The sequence below is a fragment of the Manis pentadactyla genome, chromosome 2, assembly GCF_030020395.1.
Source record: "Manis pentadactyla isolate mManPen7 chromosome 2, mManPen7.hap1, whole genome shotgun sequence".
NCBI classification, from domain to species: domain Eukaryota; kingdom Metazoa; phylum Chordata; class Mammalia; order Pholidota; family Manidae; genus Manis; species Manis pentadactyla.
In genome coordinates this window covers 705,683-733,642 of record NC_080020.1, presented here as the reverse complement: position 1 = coordinate 733,642, position 27,960 = coordinate 705,683, and the positions used below count along the sequence as shown (strand labels likewise).

The following is a 27,960-nucleotide window of genomic DNA, read 5'->3' as shown; positions in this document are numbered from 1 at the left end:
TCAAGACCAATTTCAAGGAGCTTCTCCCCCATGTTTTCTTCTAGGAGATTTATGGTTTTAGACATTTAAATCTTTAATCCATATTGAGGGGTTTTGTGTGTGAGTGGTGTGAGATAGGGGTCCAGTTCATCCTTGTGCATGTGAATATCCAGTTTTCCCAGGCCCATTTATTGACAAGATCATCTTTTCCCCATTGACTGTTGGTTCTGTTGTCAAATATTAGTTGATTGTATATGCATGGGTTTATTTCTGGGGTCTTGATTCTGTTCCATTTGTCTGTCTGTTTTGATGCCTGAACTGTATGGTTTTGGTTACTGTAGCTTTGTAATATAGTTTGAACTCAGAAAGTGTGAAGTCTCCAGGTTTCCTCTTCCTCAGGATTGCTTTGGCTATTTGGTGTCTTTTGTGGTTCCATAGAATTTTAGGATTATTTTTTATATTCCTGTGAAAAGTGCTACTGGAATTTTGGCAGGGATTGCATTGAACCTGAGGATCGGTTTAGATAGTATAGACATTTCAATGAAATTCATTCTTCCTCTGCTGAGTACAGGGTGTCTTATCTGTGTCCTCTTAGATTTCTTTCATCACTGTTTTTCAGTTTTCAGTGCAGAGATCTTTCACCCCCTTGGTTAAATTTGCTTGTAAGCATTTTACTGTTTTTGATGAAATTGTAAATGGGATTGTTTTATTTGCTTTTCAGACAGTTTGTAGTTAGCATATAGGAAAGTAGTTATTTCTATGTCGATTTTGTATCCTGCAACTTTACTGAATATGTTGATTAGTTTTAACTAATTATGCACCACCATTATATTAGAGAATTTGATTTTGATTATATTGTTACTATTATCAGTGATTTTTGCATGTTCTTACACTTTTACAATGTTAATTAGCATCCTTTTATTTCCACTTGAAAAATGTCCTTTGGCATATCTTGTAAGGCAGGTCTAATGGTGATGAACTCCATCAGTTTTTGTTTGGGAAAATCTTTGTCTCTCCTTCATTTGTGAAGACAGCTTTTCCAGGTATAAGTATTCTTGGTTGACATATTTTTTTTCTTTCCATCTTTTGGATATGACATTCCACCTTCTGGCCTGCAAAGTTTCTGTTGAGAAATCCACTGACCATCTTATGGGGCTCCCTTGTATGTAACTTGTTTTTTCTCTTTTGCCGCTTTCAAAATTCTTTGTCTTTCTTTGATGTTTGACAATTTAATTATAATGTGGCTCGATGTAGCTCTCTTCAGATACAACCTATTTGGGATTTCTTAGGCCTCATGAACCTGGATGCCCTTTTCTCCCCCCAAGTTCTCAGCCATTCTTGCTTTAAAGGGACTCTCCTGGGATTCCCATAATGTGTATACTGTTCCTTTGGGTGGGTGTCCCCTCCCATAGATGTTCTTCACTCTTTCATCTTTGTCTCCTTTTGCTCCTCTGACTAGATAATCCAAATGACTTACTTTGGTTGTTATTGTTGTTTTCCGATAGTTTCTATCTTGTTGAAATTCTTACTGTGTTCATTCATTGTTTTCCTAATTTTGTTTAACTGTCTGTGTGTTCTCGTACTTTACTGAAGTACTCTGAATTCTCTGTCAGTTCATAGATCTCTGTTTCTTTAGGGTACTGATTGGAGGTTTATTTGTTTCTTTTAGTGTTTTCCTGATTCTTCACAATCCTTGATACCTGGCATTGCTATCTGTACATTTAAGCAAGTGGTCTCCTCTTCCAGACGTCACAGGTTTGCATTGGCAGAAAACCTTCTCGAGTCAGCTGGTAGTGTTTGTGGGATGGGGGTTTGCTATAGGGCTTCCTGTTTGGACGAGACCGCTGGCTGTGCTCTGAGGTTGTACCATTTGCTGCGGGCTGGGTTCTGTGGTCGAGTGGACTGGGCTCCACATCCAGGCAGCCATGCCCCGCAGTCAGGTCAGGCCCCTAGCTCCACACCTGCTCTTGGTCAGGTGGGTTCTCAGGCTGCTGGCTGTCTCTTGTGCAGAGGAGGTCACAGGCCATGCCCTGAGGCTGGGCAGGGTCACAGCTGGGCTTTGTGGCTTGGTCGTGCCGTGGACGAGGCTCTGGGGTTGCCCAGGGTCACTGTCTAGGCCCCCTGGTTATGCAGAGCCAGGGGCAGCAGTTGTATATGGCTGCTGGGTTGACTGACCCTCTCCCAAGCAGCGCTGCAGCATAGGTTTCATTGCTGTCTGAGTTCTCCACCTGGGCTTTACAGATGGGCTGGAGGCTGTGCCTAGTAGCTGGGCAGGGCTGAGAATTTTCTTCTGTGTCTGGATGAGGCAGTAATATGGCTCACTGGCTGGGGACCCAAATCAGGCAATACTTCCAATGGGAACTCTTGGGCCAGACGTGGCCGCCAGCTCGGCTCTGCAGATGGACGCTGCTGCTGGCTGGGGTCTTTGCTCGGGCGCCGCTGAGGCCTGGTCTGCCAGGTGGGCGGGGCTGTTGTAAGCCTAGCCACGCTTCTCTGTCTCTGATGTCAAGGCGCCTGTGAGGCGATACCCAGGTGGGCCTGTAACACTGCACTAGCTGGACGTCTGCCTTGAGCTCTCTTTTCCCACAGGAGAAACCAGAGACCAGGATGTGGTGGGGGGCACTTTCAGTGCGGTGCTGTCGGCCTGGGGCCTGCAGGGGGCGAGGCAGTCCTGGGAGAGCCGGTCTTGTTCAGTCATTGTGTCAGAGGAGTGCCTCAGCCTTGCCCCTGGGTGCTGGGACGTCACAGTGGTGACCTGTCTGTGGATAGTTGCTAGTTGGTCTTGGAAGGGGATTTGAGGTTGGGAAAAACCTGTGTCATTTTGATGATCCGTTGCAGCTCTGCCCGGTTACTTGGTGTGGCTCAAGTTAACTTCGGTATGCAACCAACAACTATGGACGGTGTGTTCACGTACATCGTGGTGAAAGGGAGCAGGTGCTTCATACTGAACAGAGACTGGAAACTAGTTCCTTATAAAAGTCAAGAATAAGATAGTTTCTTCAAAGTTTCAAGTTTGTGCCCAACAAGTATTTCTTGGATTAGGAAGCATGGGTTTGTTTCAAAGCATGCTGATCCCATGAGAAATGGGATTGCTAAAGAATGTATCTCCCTCTGGCTGGTATCTTCAGTGTAACTGAAACTGGGATCACTCTTAAAAGCTTCACAACATACAGTATCAAGGATGTCTGGGGGTGGAAATTACACCCTGGGCTCAGTTGGGCCTTGAAATGATATTAAGTTCTTCAGGCAACAAAAAAGGATTTGATGCCATGAAAGAAGAGACAAGTGCCTTTTAAATGGGAAAGGGGAGCTTGAGTAAAATGATTCTGGGCTTTGGAACCAAATGGGAAGAAAAGCCAAATGCTCCATGTGCCTGTTAAGCTTCCATCAATAGTACCAAGCCGCTCGGTGCCCCCTTGCTCGCGGTAGGGAAGGAGGCCAGCATTTGCCCATCATTCACTCTGGCAAGCTGTGTGCTGATAGATGGGTTCCATAATTTTATTTCCACAAGTAAGGTGTGAGGTGAGTGATGACTACCTCATTTTAGGAATGATGAAACTGTTTGTTAGAGAGATTCAGCGGCCATGTCTTCAGAATTAAGCTAACAGCCCACTTGGGCACAGAGGTGACTAACCTCTTGTTTATGTTTTTAAAAAAAAGGCATTGGGAAGCAACACTTCAGTTGGCAAAACTCTGTAAAGGACTGGATATTAAATGTTTCATCCACTGTAGGCCCAACGGTGCCTGGTGCACCTGCTCACCTCTGCCACTGGAGGAGGAAGCAGCCATGGGTGACTTGCAAATGAAGGAGCTTCTGGGTGCATTATAAATTTAATTTGCCTGAGAATCTGGCAATGGACGTCTCCCTCATAGACATGAAATCCACATGATTTCCAGTCTGTTTCTATGGTTTCCTTCTAGTATTCAGATACGTTAATTAGTATGCAGTTCGTTATGGATGTTGGTGCTGTTTTTCTACTTCATATGTGAGGTATTAATTTCATTTCGATTTCAACAGGGTTTAAAAATAGAGCAGAATCATTTTGACTAGCACACAGTCAAGCCTGCGGGTGCTGAAGGAGTCTGTGACAGGAGGCTGGACTTTGATTGCTTTTTCCTTGCCGGGGATGAAGATCTGGCTCTGAGCTTCCGTTCTCCCTTCCAGCAAGGTGAGCCAGCTTCAGTTTTCTCTGGAATAGGCAGTTTCACTCAAAACTCTGGGCTCGTTGGCCTTGCAGGCAGAATCGGCAGGACTCCCCTTGGGGTAGGCCTTGGGGAACGCTCTTCATGAAGAGAAAGATGAGCTACGCCTTTTCTATTTAGTTGTGGAAAGCATGGAAACCCCAGACCGACTCCTCCTACAATGCCAGGGCTGTAATTCACCGCTGCTCACGGGCGAGGTCCTCCCTGCGCTGTCCTGGGCTGGTTGCCTTGCTTTGCTCCTGGGACAGAGGCGCGCTGACAGGGGGAACGTGTGAGTCCAGGTGCCTGGAAGCAGGCGTCCAGCTGCTCCTCAGGAGGTCATGCTCTGAGTCGTGGTGCTCCCTGCTCTGGCTGTGGGCCCCACCCTCCCTGTAGGCACCCCCTGTCCCTGTTCCTCAGAGCCCAGGAGGCCTGGTTCCCCGGGTGGAACAGCCTCAGACCCACCGCGGTGGCGGTGCCTGCTCTCTGCCCAAAGCCCGTTTGCTTGTTTCGCGGGTCTGAACGGGACCCTCCTTATGAAATACTCATTTCTAGTGGCCGCTGCCGCAGGCCGTCTTCCCACTGGCTTCTCACGAGGTCCCCGTGGATGGCGTGCTGGACGACACGGCCCTTTCTGCCCAGGGTCCCCACGTTCAGTGAGAACGACCAAATGACTGAAGTGCCGGATGTCCTTATAGAAAATTCTTGATGGGAAAAATGAGGTCATTTGTAACCTGTTTGTCAGAATATCCAGGTAAACAGGAGAAAACTCAGTCTGCCACCCAGAAGTTTGTTTTATGTAGTCGGGACAGGAGAAATGCAGGTCCTGAAATTTTCACTCTTTATCTGTTTTTCCTGTTAGCTCTTAACCCCAATGTCCCCCAACCCTCCTCAGCTGGAGGAACTGAGGCCAGCGCTCACCTGGCCAGCAAGTACTGCAGGCACCTGGCCGACAGGGCGCAGCCTGGAGTTCACCTTGGGGCGTGACCAGCTGCTGCGGAATGGTCCGGGGCATTGCCTGGAGGCAGTGGGCAGAGTCAGAGGCAGGATGCCGGCTGCTGGCCTCTGCTGTCTGGCTGTGACCTCCTGGGTCTCTCAACCTCCCCACGCTGCCAGTTCCTCAGCGTGAAGCGCGGGTAATGACGAGCGGCCTGTCGGGATGCCGTGCGGCTCCTGTGAGATGCTGCGCGGCATCAGCCCTGGGCCGGCGATCCCGCTGCCCTCCTGAACGCCTCTCCTCCTCCTGTTACGTGCCTCCTGCCTGCTCTGGGGGGTGACCCCTCACCTCGTGTCTGCTTGGGGCCCTCCCTGAACTCAGGGGAACCACAGAGAACTGGTGTTACCCCCCTTGACGGTTAGGCATTTGCTCTGCCCAGACAGGCCCCAATCTGTCACCTGCTTTGCTGAGCGCAGCCCGGGGCTGAACCCTCAGCCGAGACACACACCCCTCGGGGCTTTCTGCTTCCCCGGAGGACGTGGGCCTCGGCTGTGCCTGCTCCTGCCTTCAGCGTCTCAGCTTTGCGGGGACCACGAGGGTACCCCGAGCCCCAAAGGATGCCAGGTAGGTCCTCCCAGTTCCAACTGCTTCCCTGGACCCAGTGGGGTCTTGTTCCCCCTCATCTCCATGTCCTTCTGATGTGCACGGTCCCCAGCCTCTGCACTCCGGATCCTTACCTGGAAGTTTTCTTACAGCTTAGCCTGAAACTGGAAGTTTCATCTATGCAGAAATTGTGTCACATCGTTATTATGTCCCCAGCACCTGGCATAGTCGCCCCCCAGGAATGAGTTGAGGGAACGAGCTCCTGGCCTCTGCTCTGCAGTCTGATTCCAGGTGCAGTTGCTTTAACGAGGCTATTTGGAATAAGACAGGCTCTGTCTCACCCCTGTGACGCTGTGTGGGGCTTGTTAGCCCAGTAAAGGGACACGACGTCCTTGGAGAAACCCCGGTGACCGTGGGGTGGCCATCCCAACAGCTGTGCTTTTGGGTTGAATTTCGCAGCCATGGGCCTGATCACTGGCTCGCCATCCTGCTGTGCGCTGAAATCACCTGAGGAGGATTTACAGCCATAGATGTCGGGCCGCCGGGCAAACCAGTGGGAACAACCTGTGAGGTTTGAGCCTTGGGCTTCCCTGCAGGAATTCTGCGGCCCAGGGAGCCGAGAACCACTGATGCAGCGCGATTGCCAAGCCCCGTGTGTTGGTCGCTCTGTGAGGACGTCATGGAGAAGCTGGGGTGCTGGGCAGCCGCTAGCTGGCTGTGCATGTGGACGCTGCCTGCTGTCTCAGAACAGTGCTTCTTAAATCGGGGCCCCAGGACCGGAAGTCTCAGCGTCACCTGGACACCTGCCGGAAATGCGGATCCCCAGTCCAGGCCCATGAAGTAGGGCCGCAGGGCCTGCACGCAGCACTGTGTCAACAGGCCTTCCCGGGGCTCTGCTGTGGGCGCAAGTTTGAGATCCTGCCTGGGACAAAGGGCACATGCTGGCACCTGGGGAAGTCCGGGAGGGGCTGCCCTCCCCCGCCTGCATCATGGGGACCCGTTCATCATCACACCTGCATCCCTCCGGACTCTGGAGGTGCCCAGGTGAGCAACCGGACAAGGTCCCCAGCCTCATGGACCTCAGTCTGCTGCAGAGGGCGGAGGGCGTTTCACAGCGACGGCTGACACACGATGAACTGAAGCCCTCTGCTGGGCCAGGGTAGCTCGTGGCGGGGCACTTGACCTAATGTGAGGACGGCCTTCTGCAAGGGAGCGGCATCTGAGCAGGACCCGAAGGTGAGCACGTAGGTGAGGGATGGGTGTGGAGGAAGAGATTCGGGTGTGGGAAGGGCAGGGACTAGGGCTGTGCAGAGGGTGACAGCGCGACTTGCTGGAGGTGCCGAAAGACGCCGGTGTTGGGGGAGTGACGGGAGGCGCCCTGGACAGGTGGGCTGTAGAGCCGGGGGGCACAGTGGCCACAGCGTGTGTGTGTACACAGACACATTCTAGTTATCATATGTGTAGCACTTAAAGGTAAGTATACACATACATGAATATGTCTGTTACATATACGCATATAAAATAGTATACGTACACAATATGCAGTGTGACATTCATAGTGGTGTGTATAGAGGGGCTAGAGTAGTACGGCTGCTGGCTGTGTGGTTACCTTCTCGGATTTCAGCCCTTCATTAGGCCCTAGACGTGACTGCGTCACCGCTCACTCCACAGCCTTGTAGCCGCCCTGGGGCTTTTCATCCACCAAGTTCACCTCATTTGCAGTAATGACAGCCCGCGGGCCGCGCAGACTGGATTAGCGCAGGACTCTGCTGTTCTCTCACCCTGGGGCGTCCCAGCTGTCAGTCCCAGCTGTGAAGAGCCGGTGGGGTCCCACTCGCCCTCTTTACATCAGCAACGACCTGCACCAGCTAACCCCGATGTGCAGCGCTGGAGTCGGTGCTCTGGAAGCTGAAAGGTGCTGGACAAGAATGAAATGTTCATGTTCTCAGAAGCTGAAGCCGAAGGCCAGAATTTGTTGATCTGCCTGGGTGGCTTTCTAGAGCTCGAATGTCTCTCAGAAGCGGCTATTCATCATTGTTGAAATGCTGCGTGGCATTCCAGTCTCCCTAGAGATTCCACTGGATCGTGACTGAGTTTGTGCATCTACTCCTCATATTTTCAAATGCAACTTCAGGTCTCTGCTCTGCGTTTTGTGCTCAAGAGGAGAGGTGCCATGCGATTCCTAGAATCCCTGCAGGAAGTCAGAGTAGCAGAGGCCGCAGTGCTGGGCAGCCGACTGACCAACGAGGTAGTGTGTGGGAGGCTCGGATTAATTGTGTGTGTGTGTGTGTGTGTGTGTGTGTGGACAGTGGGGCAATATTTTATGTGCTATTAAACAATAAAATAGCTAATAAATTAGAGGGGCAATATTTTATGTGCTATTAAGCATTTCAGCTCAGTTTCTAGAAAGTTGAAGATTTTTAATAGTTTTGGATTTTATTGTTTCTATATTTTACTCCCAGTTTACTTTCAGGCAGTTGTGACTCTCAATTGCTAGTCGATGTTTCCATGAAGTCTTAAAATTTTATAGGTTAGCTGCCAGTGAATTCTTGGTCTGAGAATAAATTAGTTAAAAACTAATGTTTCTAATCACCCGCTCAGATTTTTTGCCTTCTGTAAAACTCTTGAATGCATGTAAAAGCAATTTTATCCTTTTTCTGTGTCAATATTTTAAATTGTTGATTCATCTTTAACTAACAGGGTGGCAGCTGGCCCAGTTTGCCTGGGACCGAGGGGTTTCCGGGACATGGGGCTTTCAGTGCTACAACTGGGGGAGCCCCAGGCAGACCGAGATGGTGGTCCCCCGACGTCGCGAACGGCCAGCTCGCCCCCGAACATCCACAGCTCTCCTTCCTGGGGCCATGTTTTTGCCCAGTCTCCCTTGCGCTCAGGGGTAGCTCTGCGGTTCTCTCCCATCTGTGGCCGTAATGTGGGCGGAAGTGATAGAGAAGCAGGCGCTCCGCCTCCTAACATTGCCTGGGTGTTGACCCCCGAGTCACCGGTGGGGATGCAGTGGAGATGGCAGAGCCCCTGTCGACCTGGGCTGGAGGTTGGCTGCATGGGGCCGAGGTGCCCACCCCCCCCCCCGGTGGGGTTCTAACTGCAGGACAGAAGCCTCTACGGAACAACAGCAGGCTGGCAGGCTTCCAGTGCTTGGTTCCATCCTGGTCAGTGCAGCTGTCCAACCTCTGTGGGCTTTTTTGTTTTTCACTATTTTGATTTATATATATTTTTTCTTTCTGGTTTAAGTAAATTAAAAGGGAAACAAAAACACCTCCCCCATTTCTTCCACCCCACACCCTACTTTTGGCAGCCACCCAATCTATTCTCTGTATCCATAAACTTGGTTATCTATTTATTTAGATTCTCTATAAGTGACCTCATACGTTGTCATATTTCACTGAGCATACTGCCCTTGAGGTCCATCCATGTTGCCACAAATGTAAGATTTCATTCTTTTTAGTGGTTGCATAATATCCCATTGTGTTTATATACACAGTTTCTAAATCCATTCATCCACTTATGGACACTTAGGTTGCTTCTATAGCTGGACAATTATAAATTATGCTGCAGTGAACACAGGGATGCATATATCTTGTTGACTTAATGGTCTCATTTTCTTTGGATATATTCCCAGAGGTGGAATTGCTGGATCATATGGTATTCCTATTTTTAATTTTTTCAGAAACCTCCATAGTGCTTCCCACAGTGGCTGTACCAATTTACATACCCACCAACAGCATAGGAGGGTTTGCTTTTCTCCACATCCCCGCCAGCATTTGTTATTTCTTGTCTTTTGGATGGTGGCCAGTCCGACTGATGTGAGGTGATATCTCAGTGTGGCTTTGATTTGCATTTCCCTGAGGATGAGCCACGTAGAGCATCTTTTCACAGGTCTGGTGGCCGTGTGTATGTCTTCTTTGGAAATACATCTATTCAGGTCCTCTGCCCATTTTAAAATCAGGTTATTTGTTTGTTGGTGTTGAGTTGTATGAATTTATATATTTTGGATACTAGCCCCTTATCAGATGTACCGCTTACAGGTCTCTTCCCCCATACGGGGCTGCCTTTTTGTTTTGTTGACAGTGTCTTTGCTGTGTGAGTCTCCTAGTTTTCCATTCTCTTGTAAAAATAAGTAAATAATTGCACAGCCAATACACAAACATAGTGACAATGTCTGGTGGCAGCTCCGAGAGGCTCTTGGTACACATTCCTGGGTGGGGGGACACCCACTGTTCTGTGTCACACAGGCGGCTTTGGAGGCTGCCTGGCCTTGTTCCCTGGACACCAACCCTGAGGGAAATTTCAGAAGGGACAGTGGAAATGGTTCTCTGCCTGGGGTAAAGAAACAGGTCAAATACTTGTGCTCCTGGCCCCACCTGAGAAGGCTCTGATTCCAACCCGTCAAAGAGAGGAAGCGCGTTCACACCATCCCAGTGTCCCTCTTCAGACGTGTGCATTTAAGCCACTTGACTTTGAAGTCCATTTAGTTTCTGTTTTTGCCAGGAGTTTTCTGGGTATAAAGTTCAAAATAGCTGTGAGTACATAGGATGTCCACAGGGAAATGGTTAATTCTGGGTTGGGAAAGGTTCTGTGAGCGGGTGCCCTGCGTGTTTAGCGTGACTGTTTGCAGAGGCAGGGGGCACCTTAGAGATCAGGAGAACACACGTGTCTCAGTCCTGGGCCAAGCCAGGGTGTGTCTGGGTCTAAATGCCGACATGGATTGAGTAACTAGAAAATGTAAGGGGGGGAAAACAAAGACCCTGAAAAAAAATAATTAAAGTTTAAGAGATGTTACGGAGATGCAGGGAGGGAAAATCCCGTACTGACAGGCTGGACATGCAGGATTTTTGATCTGGAAACATGAGGGGACGTGGGGTGGACACTGAAAGGCGAAGCGACGGCCAAGGCTCCAGAGACTCTCGACTTGCTCAGCAACCTTGCGAGTTTCCTTCCCTGCACACAGTTCCCCCCTCCGACCCTCCAGGACATGCGGATTGAATGGCGTTGGGATGAGCAGCCTGTCTGGGGTCAGGGGGCTTGACCTGGGGGTGTGGGCACGAGGCCAGCCGAGGTAACGCTTTGGACCGAGTACTGACCGGTAACTGGTTAGATAAGCCTTGTACCTAACTAACTACAAGACTGAGTGTCCTGTGACCTGTCCCAAGTCAGGGCCGACATCACAGCAACAGGAAGGGTGATCTGGCAGCGAGGGCCAGGTGGGCTTCCAGGAGGAGGCAGTGTGGGCACTGGGCTTGGCGGGCAGTAGGCTTCTGGTGGGCAGAGAGTTGGAGTTCCTGTACCGTGAAGACAGACCCCTGAGAGGGGAAGCGAGTATTTGCCTTCACCTCCCAGAAGGGGAAACTGAGTCACAGAAACTATGGAGCTTGTCCAACTTGTGGCAGCAAGTAAGGAAGGAGCCGGGGCTGGAGGACCATGCCCTCACCGCCAGCCCGCGCAGCCTGGGAGGGACGCCGGACTGGAGAGGGTGAACGGAGCATCCTGTGTGACGGGGACATCGGGACGCTCAAGGATGGCTGAGTTTTCCTGGCTTTGTTGTCTTTATTTTTTAATTATAGATTTAAATGCTTATCATAGAAAATATGCGAGTGCAAAGAGGAAAATGAAATAGAGAAAGGACCGCTGACCCTGCTATCTAGAAGCAAAACCTGTTAATACGCCGACACACGTCTTTCCAGTCTGTTTTTCTCTGCATTGTGTTGCGTGGTGGAGGGCACACCACACACACACACACACACACACACGCACGCACACACATACGCGCACAAACACGCACAAACACGCGCACACACACACGCACACACGCACACACACTCAGGCTTCCCCCAGCGGGCTGCTGTTATAAATTGTACTGTGACAAACAGATGCCTAAGTTCGTATGGCTATTTTGGACAATTTCCGAGGGATAGAGTTCTGGAAATTGAACATAAGGCACAAGCATTTCTAAAGTCACTCCTCCATCTGCAGCCACACTTCTTCCCAAAAAGGTATCAGTACTGCTAACCACTGTGTATGAACCAGTCTGAGCATTATTCTGAGAACCCGTGCTGATTTGAGAGGTGGGAGTGACCTCTCGCCGTGCCAGGCTCTGCCCCTTGCTCTCATTCATTCCTCAGAATGGCCGTGTAAAGAAGGCCTTGTTCCTTAAAACATTAATCTTGCCGACTGAGTTTGCTGGCACCTTCTTAAGCTTTGCCCCAGACCCAGCTTTGGTTCACTCGGCTTCACAAATGGAGAAACAAGGGTGGGGACTGAAGTCTCTTGATCAGAGTCACCCAGCCTATAAATCTCAGTGACAACATTCAAACGTGGGTATGTGTGGCTCCAAAACCCTCTTTCTCTCCACTGGGCCATCCTGGCGCTTCACCACCAGGTTTTGAATGGGACTGATGGAGAGAGAGAAGAAACCATCAGTAGAACTGGAGAATTCCGGGCAGGAGGACCTGGTCCTTTCCGCTGTGTGTGTGTGGTGGTGACGTGTGGGTCATGCTGACTTGGGGCACAGGGACACAGACATGAACGCTGTGGGGTGTGTGCAAGAAGCTGAGGGTTCAGGTTCGGCCCAAAGGGAGGGGAGGCTGAATGTGTGACGGGGTGGCTCAGCCTGTGGGACGGCAGCAAGGGCCAGGCGCCCCGAGGGGAAGCTCTGAGAGTGAAGGGTGAGGCCCAGGACAGAGCTGTGGCCAGGCAGAGCTCCCGGGGACAGTCAGCGGTTGGGTCACAGTCCTGAGCCTGCGGCCAGGCACCCAGGAGCGCCCACCTGCACAACTGCAGCAGGTCCCCGGTGTCCTGCACAGGCATGGCTGGCGGGGCACCCGGGAAGCCCAGAGCAGCTGTGATGGTGTGTGGTCTGCAGACTAGCCCACATGATGGGCACAGGCCAGCCAGGCTGCCACAGAGCTTTACACTGAGGACAGTCCCAGGGCCACTGGCAGGGATGGCTTAGGGTATTGGACTTGTTCTGCAGGAAGTGAAACGTAGCTCCTGGGGTAGAAACAGGATGAGGGGCTCCCCCTCCTGCACAAACAGTTCCTTCTCAAGGGGCCAGGCTCCCTTCCACTCTTCAGACCATCCGAGGACAGAGACCCGAAGGGTGGGGGTATCCACCCACCTGTCACTTCCTGCTTCTTGACTCAGTGGAACTGACAAGTCGTGTGGGATGAGGGGGGAGCCTCCGGGCAGTGGGTTCTGGCCCTGGCTGAGCAGAGGGCAGCGTTAGCCTCTGAGAGCAGCCTACACGTGGGTGGTTTAGGGGGCCCGTGGGGGCTGGAGCAGGTTTGAGCCCCTGAAGCCTGTCAGAGGCAAATGAGCCCAAGCTCGTCTGCCCCCCCTGCACCCGGGAGCCTGCGGCCACTCTGCAGCCCGTGGGGCAGGGAGGAACACCCGCCTTTCCTGGATGCCTGCGATGTTGCAGGCGGTATAGGGACTTTGACATAAATCCCACGATTCAGTTCTCACCATGGCCCTCCAAGGAAGGTTTTGTCCATATTTTGCAGACAAGAAAACTGAGGCTCAGAGAAGTGAATAAGGTGCCCGAGGCTCACAGAGCAAGTGAGTGGTGGGGTCAGAACTGGAAGCCGGGTGGGTTTGACGCCGAATCTGGGAGGCCACGTGGAGCCGTAGCAGGTTAATTCCATCGGCTCCACCAGGGAGAGGGTAGAACCTACAGGTAAGTGGTGAGTAGGAAACATGGAGTCTAGTAACCCTAATGTTCAAGTAATTGTATATTAATGATATCAAAATAAAAAAAAAAGAAAGCTACGACTGGGGACCAAATTAGTAACCCCAAAGGGAAAATCCCTTATGAAAATCTTCTGAGAAAGTAATTTTAAAATCTGCGCTAGGAAACACTTGGGTTCTGTTACGGTGCCGCATGGACACAGCTTAGCTGCTAGTGGAATAAGGCAACGTCCCTAGATTCTCCGGTCATAAGCGAGAACTGCTAAGCGATTCATGTTTCCCTTTTCCCCTTGGCTTCTAGGAAAGTCTTCCCCAGCAGTCGCATTTGTCTTTATGGTTTGCATATTGCAGACTGTTATCTCCTTAGTCTTGATTTTCTATTTGCATTGTCTTATGTCACTGTAATTTCAGTTGCCTCAGTACCTCGTAGAAATGATATAAATAGTTAAATGTGAATAATAAACAGAAGTGAAGTGTCTCCCCCCAACCCCTCCCCGTTCATGAGGGTGGAGCAGCCGCTGACCCTGGGCACGGGGCCGCCAAGTGCCCCCAGGGCCGCGCCACAGACACCTTCGGCGAGGTGATGGCCCACAGGTGCCCCTGCCCAGAGGGCCCTGTGTCTAGGGACTGGGCGGAGAATGCACTGTCGCTAATACTGGGTGGGAACCGGACGACAGTTACAGCCCCAAAATAGGGACTGTCCAAAAGACCAAAGTGTGCAGCATTACCATTCCTGTTGGCCAGTATTGACTCTGGGAAATTGTTGTTTAAAGCCATTTGGTATCTAAGCTCCATGCCCAAGTTTGGGAAAAAAACCTTCAGTAGAAGTTGGAAGGATGTAATTATATAGAATCTCTAAATTCAGGTTCTTGACCCCCCATGAATCCACTTCTTATAGTAAGTGTGACAAAAATGTTTCCCTTAAGAATCCTTTTTTATGCATGTTGATTTCTCATCTTATTTCCTAAGCCTCTGCAGTAGCTGATCGATTGTATTGCTTGAGAATTAAAGAGAAACAGGATCCTAGACGTCATGAGGGGGCTTTTTCGTCCAGACCGGAGCACAGGGCAGAGCGGCCCTGGGCCGGGAGGGGAAGGGGACTGTTCAGCCGTTCCAGCCCCTCTGCTGAAATCCAGATGTGGGCTCGCTGACCAGAGCTGGCCCCTGTCACCGTTCTGAGGGCCTGGGAGGGCAAGCCCTCCACAGCTTTGCTGCCCCTACGAGTGTGCTCAGCGCCTCCTCCCAGTGCACCTGGGGGTTTGCTCATCTGCAGGAAGCCCAGGACGGCTTCCCTCCTGCCCCTCCCCTGAGTGAAGTGGGGCTGAAGACATCAGCCCTGGGCTCAGTGGCTTGCATGGTAAAATGAGCCTTTGGCCTCCGCGGACCGCCCTGTAGCCCGACGGACTTGCGGGGGGCTGTTCCCGCCCACAGGTCTCAGGGCTCCAGGAGCACCTAGTGCTACAACCTGCTTTGTACAACCTCCTATCAGCCCTCCTACCCTCACAGCAGTCTCTGGTGGCCTCCCACCCCAGCCCCATGGGTGACCGATCGGACTGACCCAGTTCAGGGGACCCAGGACGATTTCTGTACGCAGCTGCGAGGCCAGGCGCCAGGAACCTGGGGAGTCTTACTTGGAAGAGACAAATAAGGGGTGTGACTTAGTCCAGGGCCCTTAAACATGCTCCCTACCCAGGGCAATGCTTGGGGGAAGTGCAAAGGTCAAGGAGACAAGAGACCAGGTTCCATTAGATGCTAAAATGTAGATTTCCTGCATTACAGAGCCTAATTCAAGAAAGAAATAATTTATGAGACAACCTCAATGTTTTTTCATTGCACGAATTTATTGAGCGCCTGTAGCAGGCCAGTATCCACCACAGCAACAGAGAGTCAGCGTCCACCAGTGGCCGTCAGGGCCCTCCTGCACGAGGACACGCTGTGGACAGCCAGACGCGGAAGCAAGGGCTTGGAGAACAGTGCCCGAGACTCCTTCCTCACAGAGCCACCGTCCCAGACCACACCTGGGAGGGGAGGGAGGGCATGGTCTGGAGTGGGGTTCCCTTCTCCCCTCACGTCGAGGGACATCGTGCCTTCCGGCCTCTGAGTGGCGGCGCTGACATCCTCCAGGGCCCCTCAGTGTGGCAGGTGGCCCTGTGCTTTAGTGGTTACTGGGGAAGGTGGGACCGGGGAGCCTCGGGGCTGGCTCACAGTGTCCTCGGGGTGAGGTCCATGCAAGAAGAGGAGACAAAGGGCATGGGCTCAGGGTGGCGATGGGGGCTGGCACCTGGCCGCTGGCCTGCACCTAACTTCTGCTGCGCAGGAACTTGCCTCCCGTCCATGATGCGGTGTGACGTGGAGGCTGCGTTGATGCCTCTGAATTGTTTTTCTCCCGCTCCCTCACATTCGCATGCTGCTTCTCATCATCGGCTGCTCACTGTGAGTCACGTTTCCAGGCAGGAGTGGGCGGCGCGGGCCTCTTAGGCTCCCTCTCTGCAGAAGGAAGCCCTGGGGCTCTTTGCGTGCCGGGGCCCAAGGAGTCCCTTTCCTCAGCTCTGCTACTGCTGCAGCAGGGCCTGCAAACTTGATTTTCTATTGTGGACTGAGGCTGAGATCTCGAACCAACCTCATTCCAGGGCTAGAGTTGGCAAACTGCAACCCTTGGGCCATATCTAGTCCCCTGCCCGCTCTCGTACAGAGACTGTTGGAACCCAGCCGCTCATTAATGTACATATTGCCCATGGCTGCAGGCAGGCAAAATGCCAGTTAAAAATATTCCAAATTATTTAAAAATGAAAAAGTATGTGTGACAATGCATGCTTACTGGAGAAAGCAATATAAAATGTGGTTCCTGTCATGCACATAGATATATACCCACCGCTCTTGGTGGTTTTTAAAACTACCTACCCACTCTGTCTAATGTCTGCTTTTTCTGTAAGTCAACAAATGATTCCTCCTTAGTGACCCAAGGAAATCCAGGTAGCAGAATGTCTTCTGAAGACCTTCGCCTGATGGGGTGAATATGCTGTGACAGTGTGTGCACATTTAGTTTTTGGAACTCAAATCATTTTTTAAATGTATTAAGAGTCTGGCATTCAGGTTAAATTCTTGAAAAGCATACTAGCCACTTTTGGATAAATCCAGCCCTTCAGATTTTGCATGGCATCAACATGAGGTGTGACCGCGCTCTGATATATGTCTACTGTTTTATCAAGCTGACCTATAAGCTGCACCTGGAGATTCTTGGGGCCGCTGTTCCCTGGAAATGTAAATATATATGGAGACCCCAGAAAGGGGAATTACGTTACTGTGCGTTGATCTCTCATGCCAGTCACTGAATACCTTTCCCACATGCAAGATTTGGGCTTTAATGTTTTTTCTTCATAGCATGAAAAATTGCCAAGTCAATTCTGGCTGACTAGGTTTTCTTTACATTTCAAGTAATTATATGAAGCATTTGAATTGTATTAAGTGTACTAAATCATATCTCACATGGGATTGAGTATTCAAACAATAGAGTTTACGACTTAAATTTGTCGAGAATTTATTTGCATAAAATGCCAGCATTTTCCCAGGGAGCCTCAGGCGCCCGCCCACCCCTCTGGTAAGAACGGCCAGTGCGGTGGGCGTGCTGATGGGTCTGGGAGAAGTTCTGCTGTGGACAGAGCTGGGCGAGAGGGGCCGAAGGTGGGGCGGTACTCAGAGGGCGTTCAGATGTAGAACTCCTCCGGGTCGTCGTCCCCAGGCCTGGCCAGCACTGCGGGTGGGGGGACATCTCTGCCCATCTGCCGGGCTGCGGGAGCCTCACAGGGTAGCCCCGGGGGCGGCTCTGTGAGCGGGGAGGCGCTGCAGGCTGTGGCCGAAGAGCTGGAAGACCCTCTGGTGAAGAAGGGGAGGCAGGCCCTGGAGGGCTCCCTGGTCCCCCCGCTCCCTGTGGGCAGTGGTCCTTCTCGGGAACCCTTGTGCTTTGACCCGTGGTTGCGGTGTCCCTCGGTGGGGAGGGCTGTTTGCACGGAGCTGCAGCACCTACTGGGTGCAGAGCAGGCAGAGACCACAGAGAGGCCCGTGTCCACGTCCGTCTCCTGCGCCCCCTCTAGGTCATCAACAGAGAGAAGGTGGCTGTGCCTTCTCCCTGATGCCCTGTGTCCCGGGGCACCTGTGTTTGAGAGCCACTGTGGTGCAGCTGACGGGGCCGTGGAGGGCTCTCTGGAGGGCAGACAGAACAAGGACTTGCTTCTCGGGAAAGGCCAGGGGTGGCTGGGAGGGCTGCAGGCTCGCCTGGCAAGTTCCTGCAGGTGCCCGGCAGGCAGGCGTGTGTGGCTGCGCCCTGGGTGTGAACCGTCCAGTGGGGGCTGCTGACTGCTACCGGGTGAGCAGCTCGGGGCGGTGACGCTCAGGGCCAGCCCGGAGCGAGGTTTCTGCTCTGCGTACTGGGCTCTGTCCAGTTTCGGAAACTTCTTGTGCACCCTCTGTGCCTGTGGGGAAGAGGGCATATGGCGTCAGTGCGAGGCTGGGGGTCAGCCGGGCTTGGGGAGTCATTGTTAAATACACCACGAAACACGCTTTCTGGGGACTGGAAACTGCTAGAAGTTTCCCTGCAAACCGATGCCTGGGGTGCGGCAGCAGAGCTGGGCACAGAGCACGCGACCGTCTAGGAGGCTTCTCCCAGTCTGGAGGGAGATGCAGCCCCTCATCATGACAGGGACTGAGAACACATGAGGGTGCTCAGCACGGAGGCACACGGACCGGGGCCTGGCTGGGCAGGAGAACCACCATGAAATGCAGGACAGCGTGAAGGGCGCGCTCCCTCCAACCCAGGCACCGCTCTTGGAAGGCGCTGAGAGGAGTGCCGTGGTCAGACTGGGACGAGCACAGTCTCAGAGCGGCGGGGACTTGACTCTGGGCACGCTTGAGCGCCAGGATGCAGCCCAGGGACGGCCCGTGGTGCGGGCAGTGAATCTGTGGAGTGAGGGGCCCCCAGGAGGTCAGCCCCTCCTTCTCTTAGGAACCACTGACTCCTTATACATTCTCGTTTCAGAGATGGTACAGGGAAAGGGGGCTGCTGACCACCAGCCGACCCCGTGGATGCCCCAGGGCTTGGACAGGCAGCTTCTCCCGGTAGACCGCACCCCTCCTCCTGTTCTCCCCACCCTCCCGCAGTCACCCGGACCCTGCTTCTGCTGTGTGCAACTGGGGGTGCCTTTCCACCTGGGTCTGCAGATTCTCCCCTTCGCCTGGCTCAGTGCACAAGCCTGCGGGCCCAGCCTGCTACGCAAAGTTCCAAGAAAACACTGGATTCGGGACAGTGGTGTGGGATCATCTGACTTATGAATCCCTGAAATCAGAAAAGGGGGCTGAGGACAGCTCATAAGCGATGTTTCCTGGCCCCGCAGGCAGAGCTCCTGGCTCCTCCCTAGACAACCACCCCTGGCCTCCCTGTTAAACGGCCCTGTTTTTCCGACAGCCGCTTGGGAAATTCAGTGCAATGTAACACGTGTTTATTGTGCGCCTATTGCAGGTAAAGGAGGAGAAACTACCAGAGAAGAGCTCAGTCTTCCACTGCAGGGAACTTACATTTCATGGAAAAGGTAGGCGACAGAAAGAACCCAGACCAGAGAAGGACACGGCAGCTCCGAGGGCATCCCCTGGCGGCGGGGAGGCTCGGTGGGGGTGGGCCTCCAGGCCAGCCTTTGGGGTGGGCAGCAGTGGGTGGGGAGGCCGTGCTGGATGGAGGGGAGGCCGGGGTGGACGGAGGGGAGGCCTCCTGGATGGAGCGAGGCTGTGCTGGACGGAGGGGAGGCCGGGCTGGATGGAGGGGAGGCCTCCTGGATGGAGCGAGGCTGTGCTGGACGGAGGGGAGGCTGGGCTGGAGGGAGGGAGGCCTTGCTGGACAGAGAGGAGGCTGTGCTGGACAGAGGGGAGGCCGGGTTGGATGGAGGGAGGCCGTGCTGGACGGAGGGGAGGCCGTCCTGGACGGAGAGGCCAGCACGGAGGCTGACTGTAGGCAGCTAAGCGAGGCACTTGTGGGGGACCAGCGAGCCGTTTGTCCTGCTTAGAGTCCAGGCGCACGGAGGGCAGTGAGGGGAGGCCGCGCTGGGGACAGGTCTTGTGTGTGTGGTCGAGGCCTTGACGGCCTGGGCAGGACGCTCACATACTTACCCTTTCCCTGCATGATGCTCAATCTGAGTTACGGTTTTTTTTTGGCATATGACCCATGCCTTATATTGATTTGTGAGATCTTTGTTTGCCTAATTCTGGATATCTCCTAATCCTAAAGACAGACTGATTCGTTCTTTCAGCCGCCATTGACTGAGGGCCTTTGGTGCGGAGCTGCCCAGCGGGTGTGTCTCTACTTTGAATGGGTTGTTGAAGGTGTGCCGATATCTCTTTCGCCGGCAGATTCCTGAACCGCATGCATCACCTCTACGCTCTGTTTGTGCTCTTTGATGGGACAGAGGCTTGAGGGCCCCACAGGTGGTTCTGAATGAGGTGGTCTCATCCCCCAACGATTAGCGATGCAATGTCCAAGGTAAAAATGTGAGTCACAACGATAAAGCGTGTGACAGTACATGGGGCCTGCAGCACAGAGGAACACTGGCTCTGCAGAGAGATGAGGCCGCCGTGGGAATGCAGGAAGAGCTTGCTTGGGAAGTTGTGCCTGCACAAAATCTCAGAGGCGGACCAGGTGTTTGCGTCCTGCACGGCAGCGGGGATAGCCTGGGGGGGCATGCGGCACAAGCAGCCTGAGCAGGGGCAGGAGGCGGGCGCCCAGCAAGAAGGGAGCCCTGGCTTATGCGCAAAGAGGAGGCACTTGCCCTTCGAGCCCTGGAGGCCCGGTGGCAAGGTGGCCCGGGCGGGTGTGCGGCAGCAGGACTGCAGTGGGGTGAGACCTTCCACCTTTGTAGAGATTCAGGACCAGTGAGCCACATTTTTAGTTGCTCGCATGAGTTTCTTCTCAATCATCAGTCCAGAGAGTCAGGATTTTCTGTGCAGCCTCTGTCCGGCCACCCTGACCTCTCCTTGATCCTCAGTCCGTACTTCCTGCTTAAACTGTGTGTGCGTGTCCGTCTGTCCATCCATCTCCATGATCTGAGGACCCTTTTCCTGCCCCTTGGGCTTGGTATAGCATGTTGGAATTCTCCAGTGTCCTAAGGGTGGCTTAAGGAGCTGAAGGGGAAGTGCAGCAATTAGGATTTCTGATGGTCTGAATATAGATCCTCAAAGAATATGATGCAAAATGCTTGTGGTACAAGTTTTGACGGTTAAGTGCGGGTCTTCTTGAGGCCAGACTCCGCAAGGCCATTCTCACCATGACACTTCAGTCTGGAGCAGCTCCACATTCTGTCGGGGGGACGTAGCCGAAGATGACGAGGGAGGTTCCGAGCTGAGCCGGCTCCCTGTGCGGAGACCCGTTCCCCAGGGCCTGTGGCTCTGCCCTCGGCGTCCCCCAGACTCCCGGCCGACCCTCCTGGCTCCGTCCGCCCTGCTCCCGTGAACAACTGGTCTTCTCTGCGAGGCTCTGTGCTCCCTGGGGAGACCCTGCCCAGGCCTGACAAGCAGCAGGAGCTTAAGCATGAAGACTCACAGTGTCAGGACAGGGTCAGGAGCAGCAGCAGAGGCCCAGGGAGCCCGAGAGGTGCCACAGCTCGGTGGCTGTTGGAGAGAAAAACCTCCATCATTTGAATTTGGCTAAATAAGAGAGAAAGTAAATAATGAGGCTCTTCAGAGAAGCCAGCCCTTGGGCATGGGGGCTGCTTCCAGGAGGGCACAATGTCCATTCGTTAGATGCCTATCTTGTTTCTCCCAAGGGCCAGTTCCCCGGGTGCCCCGGTGCCATTTCTCACCTGGGCGCAGGCACCACCCTGTGACCCCCATCTCCGGGGTCTCACTCAGGAAGCATGTGTGCAGGCTCAGTCTGCCTGAGAAGGGGAGGTTCTGCGATTGCTCCCGGGGTCCCATGCAAGGACCTGCTAGGGGACACCTGACACAGGTGGTGTTATTTTTTACTTAAAATCAGGAACTGGCGGAGGATGAATACATGGTGGTTTTGCAGAGGTTTTCTTCATTGCACTTGTTTAACGGGAACTGACAGGTGTGTCCTATTTCTACCAGATCATGAAGGCAGGACCAGAAAACCCTAAGTTCTGTGCCTCAAAGAGAGGTGTCCCTTCACTGGATGGGTGCCCATGCATGCCTGTGCCAGGAGTCCAGCCGGCACCGTGGTGGCTGGCGTCAGTGGCAGGATCTGGGGGCACAGGCTTGGAGGAGGGGGGCTGGCAGCCTCCACACCCCCAGCCTCCGCTAGGCCCAGGGCTGAGGTGCATGTGAGATCTGGGGGACTCGTCCTCCCGCTCAGCCTGCAGGTGGGGCAGCCAGCTTCTAAAAGCAGGGCCTCGTGGGTCCTAAGGACGCTCGCAGAGCGAGGGATGGAGCCTCCTCCTGTGCCCATCCCCTGGCGGCTGCGCTGTTTCTGGCTTCCCTTGTCCGTCTGACTCGACCAGGAGCATGAATCATCAGAGGTGTTTTAAGAAACTCCCTGGGGGGCCTCTGCCAAGGGGACCGGCGCCGCGCGCTCCCCTCCCGGGACGCCTCCCTCCTCTGCTGGCCCTGCTGCCCCTGGAGCCCCTCAGTCATCAGCAGCCTACTGCCTCTTCCCTCCGGAGCGGCGCAGGCTGGCTGACTCACCGGAACCCAGCAGTGCCATTCCTCGGTATTTGTGAACTTTCTCCAAGAACAGAATAGCCGCACGTAAATGGTTCTGCTTAGCCAACTGGACAGGGAGATCGGGCTCCGTCGCTGAAGTTACCACAAACTGAAATGCAGTGACTGACCCTTGAGTTTCTCATGCAACTCTGAGCACAGGCAGCTTGCAGGTGGGGCGGCAGAGAGGTGTGAGCCAGAGCAGCTGCGTGGGGCTCTGGTGTCCGTAGGCTCGTCCCCCAGCACGCGGACAGGGACCCTGGGCTGCGTCTCGCGGGCTGTCCCCGGCCAGGCAGGTGCGTCTGCCCCTCACTCCCCCTCTTCCTTTCGCTTCCTCTTGTTCTGTCCTTGGCAGAGACACAACCAGTGTGGCATCGTCCACTGGGTAATGAACCAGAAGTGGCCTTTTGACCCAGGGACGGATGAGAATTAGGGGCATTGGCTGTGGGCTCACAAAAGAAATCAGATTTTTTTCTAAAGAAAACCTTAGTGGGTAGTTTTCATACCCCAACTAAGACTACTACCTCCAGGCAAAGCCTGCGTTGTCTTTTTTGTTTTTGCTAAAGTATCGTTGATATACGATCTTATGTTGGTTCCAAATATATGACACAATGGTTCAACAGTTACCCATATATGAAATCCTCACCCCCTCTAGTGCAGTTATTACCTATCAATGTAATAAGATGTTGCAGAATCATTAACTGTATTCTCCATGCTGTACTATCAACCCTGTGCCCAGCTTATATTGTGATTGCAAATTATTGTGCCCCTTCATCCCCCACCCCCACCTGTCCCAACTCCTCCCCCTTGGTAACCATCATCCCTTCTCAGTGTCTATGAGTCTACTGCTGTTTGTTTTGTTTTTAGATTCCACAAATAAGTGAAATCATATGGTATTTGTCTTTCTCTGCCTGGCTTATTTCACTGCACATAATACCTTCTAGATACATCCATGTTGTTGCAAATGGGAGGACTTTTCTTTTTATGGCTGAATAATATTCCATTGTGTATATGTGCCACATCTTCTTTATCCATTCATCTACTGATGGACACTTAGGTTGCTTCCAGATTTTGGCTATTGTAAATAGTGCTGTGATAAACATAGGGGTGCATGTCTTTTTGAATCTGGTATCTTATTTTCTTGGGGTAAATTCCTAGGAATGGGATTCCTGAGTCAAACGGTATTTCTATTTTTAGTTTTCTGAGGAACCTCCACATTGCTTCCACAATGGTTTAACTAATTTATATTCCCACCAGCAGTGCAGGAGGGTTCCCCTTTCTCCACATCCTCACTAGCATTTTCTGTTCCTATTCTTTTCGATGTTGGCCATCCTAACTGGTGTGAGGTGATATCTCATTGTGGTTTTAATTTGCATTTCCCTGATGATTAGTGATGTGAAGCATCTTTTCATGTCCCTGTTCGCCATCTGAATTTCTTCTTTGGAGAAGTGTCTGTTCATATCCTCTGCCCATTTTCTAATCAGGTTATTTGCTTTTTGGGTGTTGAGGCATATGAGCTCTTTGTATATTTTGGATGTTAACCCCTTATTGGACATGTCATTTATGGATCTATTCTCCCATACTGTAGGATGCCTTTTTGTTCTACTGATGGTGTTCTTTGCTGTACAGAAGATTTTTAGTTTGATGCAGTCCCATTTGTTCATTTTTGCTTTTATTTTCCTTGCCTGAGATGTGATCAGGAAAAAGTTGTTCATGTTTATGTACAGAGAATTTTGCCTATGTTTTCTTCTAAGAGTTTTATGATTCAATGTCTTATGTTCAGGTCTTTGATCCATTTTGAGTTTTCTTCTAGACAATAATCCAGTTTTATTCTCTTACATGTAGCTGCCCAGCTTTGCCAACACCAGTTGTTGAAGAGGCTGTCATTTCCCCATTGTATATCCATGACTTCTTTATTGTATATTAATTGGCCTTGGGTTTATATTGGGCTCCTTACTCTGTTCCATTAATTTATGGGTCTGTTCTTGTGCCAGTACCAAATTGTTTTGATTACTGTGGCTTTGTAGTAGAGCTTGAAGTTGGGGAACGAGATCCCCCCAGCTTTATTCTTCCTTCTCAGGATTGCTTTGGCTATTCAGTGTCTTTTGTGGTTCCATATGAATTTTAGAACTATTTGTTCTAGTTTGTTGAAGAATGCTGTTGGTATTTTGATAGGGATTGCATTGAATCTGTAGATTGTTTTAGGCAGGATGGCCATTTTGACAATATTAATTCTTCCTATCCATGAGCATGGGATGTATTTCCATTTATTTGTGTCCTCTTTAATTTCTCTCATGAGCAGTTTTCAGGGTCTAGGTCTTTCACCTCCTTGATTAGGTTTATTCCTAGGTAATTTATTGTTTTTGATGAAGTTGTATAAAGGCACTATTTTTAAGTCTGTCCTCAGTTGGAGCGAAGCTTACCAATAGCTATAATAAACAGAGACATTTTGCAGAAATGTGCATATATGTATTTATAGGAATTGGGTTAATTGTACAATGTTTACTTTGTGCTATAAGGTTTTTAACAACTGGGTTGATTGACTTCTAGAGCTTGCACTTACGTGAGTATTTAAACAAATATTCATATTTGCATATAATAGGCACTTAAATCTCTACTGAATGAGTAAATGAATACATGTAAACATTTGAGATAAAAATATTTATCTTCTAAAATTGCTTATTATCAAGGGAGTTTTAGGGTAATCTTATGCATGTGCACACACACACACACACACATCTCTCCTAAATCACAAATCCAACAGTTATTATTTGGTTTTGATAAGATGAAAATAAAAGTCACGAGAACTTTGGTAATACTGGAAAATAGTAGCAACATCTACTGATAAGAAAATTTTCAAGCCAAGAACTGTCTGAGGGGCGCCCCAGGGAGCAGCCCTGTTTAGCATTTGTAGTAGCTCTTGGGAGAAGGTGTCAAGAATCACAGAGGATTCTAAATAGAAAGGAACTGTGAGGACCTGCAACTGCTAGGAAACAACCAGGCCACTGACCTGCTGTACGTTAAAAAGCCATCCGTTCAGGGAGGAACAACACAGAAACTCGAGGTCACAGGCCTGACGACTGGGAACTGAGGCCGACAGACCTGGCGGCCGAACCTGTGAAGCTGAAAAACAACACTTCCTCTTTGTATAAGTATTGCATTTTTTCCAGAATATTTACAGTATGATTTACGAATTACCCTGCCATTCGCTATAAAACAGAGGGAACTGATATTTAAATTAACGAAGCATCATTAGAATTTGATTGTCCAATTTAAGGAATTTCAAAAGAGAAATATTCCTTGTCACTGATGAACAGAGCTTAGAAATAGCAATGATTTAAGCAAGAATCCTGTTTCTGGACCTGGAATGGAAGAGAGAGGAAGGCCTGCGTGAACGGGGACATGATCAGAAGGAACAGTGTCTTCATCTTGGGGGTCCTGGGAGGAGGAGGGAGGGAGAAAATGGAGGAAAACCTCCCAAGTCTGGGGAGCGATATGGCCATCCAGGTACAGGAACCTCAGAGATACCCAAGGAGATTTCACTGAGACGCATTATAGTCAATCTCTCAACAATCAAAGAGAATCTTGAAAGAGCAAGAGAAAAAAGAGTCATCACAGGTGAGTGAAGCCCGAGAAGGCTCTTAGCAGATTTCTCAGAAGAAACGTGCAGGCCTGGGGAGGGTGGGATGGTACAAAGTGCTCCAAGAGAAAACTCATCCAAGAACACCGTACTCGGCAAAGCCGTCACGCAGAAATAAAACAGGAGACAAAGCCTTTACCACACAAACAATGGCTGAGGGAATTTATCACCACCGTGCCTACCCAACAGGAAATGTTAAGGGAATTCTTCAGGCTGCAACAGAAGGCGGCTAATTAGTGACATGAAAACATATGAAAGCTTAAAATTCACTGGGAAATTAGTGAATATACAGTCAAATTCAAAATACTCTAATACTGCAATGGTTGTGCAATAATCACTTTGAAATCGAGTATATAGGTTGAAACAAAAGTGTTAAAAATAAGAATAACTACAATACTGTGTTAATGGGCACGATATAAGAAGATGTAAATTGGGACATTAATAAAAATTGGAGGTAGGCAGATAAATGGGTAGATTTATAATGCGATTGAAGTTAAAGTTATCAGCTTAAAATAGTGGTTATAAGATGTATTATGAAAGTCGCATGGTAACCAGAGAGTAATAATTATAATAGATATACAAGTGATACAGAGAAAAGAATCAAAGCAAACCACTACAAAAAAACCATCCACTCACAAAGACAGAGAGCAAGAGAGGAAGAGAGGAACTAAGGAACTATAAAACAATTGGGAAACAATTAACAAAGTAGTAATAATAAGTCCTCAGCTATCCATAACCACTTTATATGTAAATAGACTAAATTCTCCAACTAAAAGACACAGACTAGATGAACAGATAAAACAACAAATAAGACCCATCTATATGCTGGCTATACGAGACTCTCTTAAGCTTTAAGGACACTCACAGGCTGAATGTCAGTAATTCCTCAGTAAAAAAGGAAAATCCTGAAGACTCCACTAAAAGACTGTTAGAACAAATAAATGAACACAGCAAAGTCACAGGATACACAATTAACATCCAGAACTCACTTGCATTTTTATACACTAACGGTGACTGAAAACAGCAGTTTCTTCTGTGCCCTGGACATCAGGCTGGGGCTGGGGCTGGGATAAGAGGGTTCAGGAAGCTCTCCCTACTCTCCAAATATCCCTTGTGACTTGTCCTCTTTCTTTTTATTTAAAAAATTGATGTGCAATTCACATAAAATCACATTAATTTCAGGCGTACAAGATGGTTCGATATACGTGTATGCTGTGAAATGAGCACCCGGTATTGAGATGCACCCTTTGGTGCTCTTGCCCTCGCCTGCTGCCAGGTGCGGTTACAAGGCTTCAACAAGTAGGCATGCGCCAGGCGGTGGTGACCACACAGGAAGTGCCAGCCGGGTCGTCCTCCTGAGGACAGCTGTGCCACGTGGATGTGCAGAGAGGGGCCACCTGAGCTGGTTAGAGACACAGGATCGCAGGCCCTGCCCTGGGCCTCTGGGCCCCATGCGCCTGTGGCTTCAGTCCGCTGAAGTCTGAGAAGCTGTGGTGGCGGGAGGTCTGGGCCCTGCTGGGTCTGCACGAGGGCAGGAGCCCGTGGGCCTGTGAGTCCTGCCTCGTGCCCTTGGCCACACCAGGAGTCGCGGTCCCCTGATGGGCCTTGGCGGGTGAGGGTCCGATGGCCCTGCCAGACGGAGGGGCAGAGTGGGAAGGACCTCTGTCAGCCTGGCCTCCATCCTCTGCCTGGGAGAGAGGGCAGCCCACGGGGCCTCCAGCCTGGGGGAGGGCAGGGAGGGGCCACCAGAGGCCACCACACTTTCTCTTTGTCCCCCACCCTGTGTCCAGGGGCTGGAGTCCCACTCAGTCACCAGCAGACAGCACAGCCTGGGTAGTGCCCCCCAGGCGCCCCTGTCGAGGTCTCCTCCTCCGGGCCCTCCTCACTCTCTGTCCCTGCCTCCCACCACCTCCTAACCACACACCTGGCTTGGCATTGCTCTGCCCGCCCCCGCTGGGCATGCCCGAGGTGGCCCACCACCGCCCACCTCCACCCTGCCTTCCCCTCTGTATTCCTCCTGACGCTGGTCACACCTGCCGGACAGCAGATGCTCTGGGCCACACAGATGCGGCCCCTGCCCCGAGGTGCTCATGTGCTGCAGGGGGACAGACAGGCCCGTGCACCAGTCCCTCTGCACCTTGTTACCAGGGGACAGAAAAGGAAAGCAGGGGACTGTGAGGGGACTCGGGGTGCGGGCCAGAGGGGCAGGCAGAGGGTGTCCGGA

The 27,960-nt window shown here is 51.5% G+C and overlaps 1 protein-coding gene and 1 long non-coding RNA gene across 2 annotated transcripts in view; one reads left to right on the top strand and one right to left on the bottom strand.

Moving 5' to 3' along the window:
* The first annotated feature begins 301 nt into the window (after positions 1-301).
* LOC118922284 (uncharacterized) lies at positions 302-27,039 on the top strand. The gene is made up of 8 exons (XR_008992747.1): positions 302-4,148; positions 4,303-4,453; positions 4,717-5,297; positions 5,542-5,722; positions 5,854-6,937; positions 7,326-7,949; positions 18,915-18,984; positions 26,919-27,039. It is a non-coding gene; the product is annotated as an uncharacterized LOC118922284 (long non-coding RNA).
* FAM124A (family with sequence similarity 124 member A) overlaps positions 15,233-27,960 on the bottom strand; it is a 43,789-nt gene continuing 31,061 nt past the window's right edge. The window contains exon 4 of the mRNA XM_036904844.2: positions 15,233-17,871. Coding sequence (XP_036760739.2) covers positions 17,107-17,871 — 765 coding nt within the window. The 3' untranslated portion in view covers positions 15,233-17,106. The remainder of the gene's footprint in view (positions 17,872-27,960) is intronic.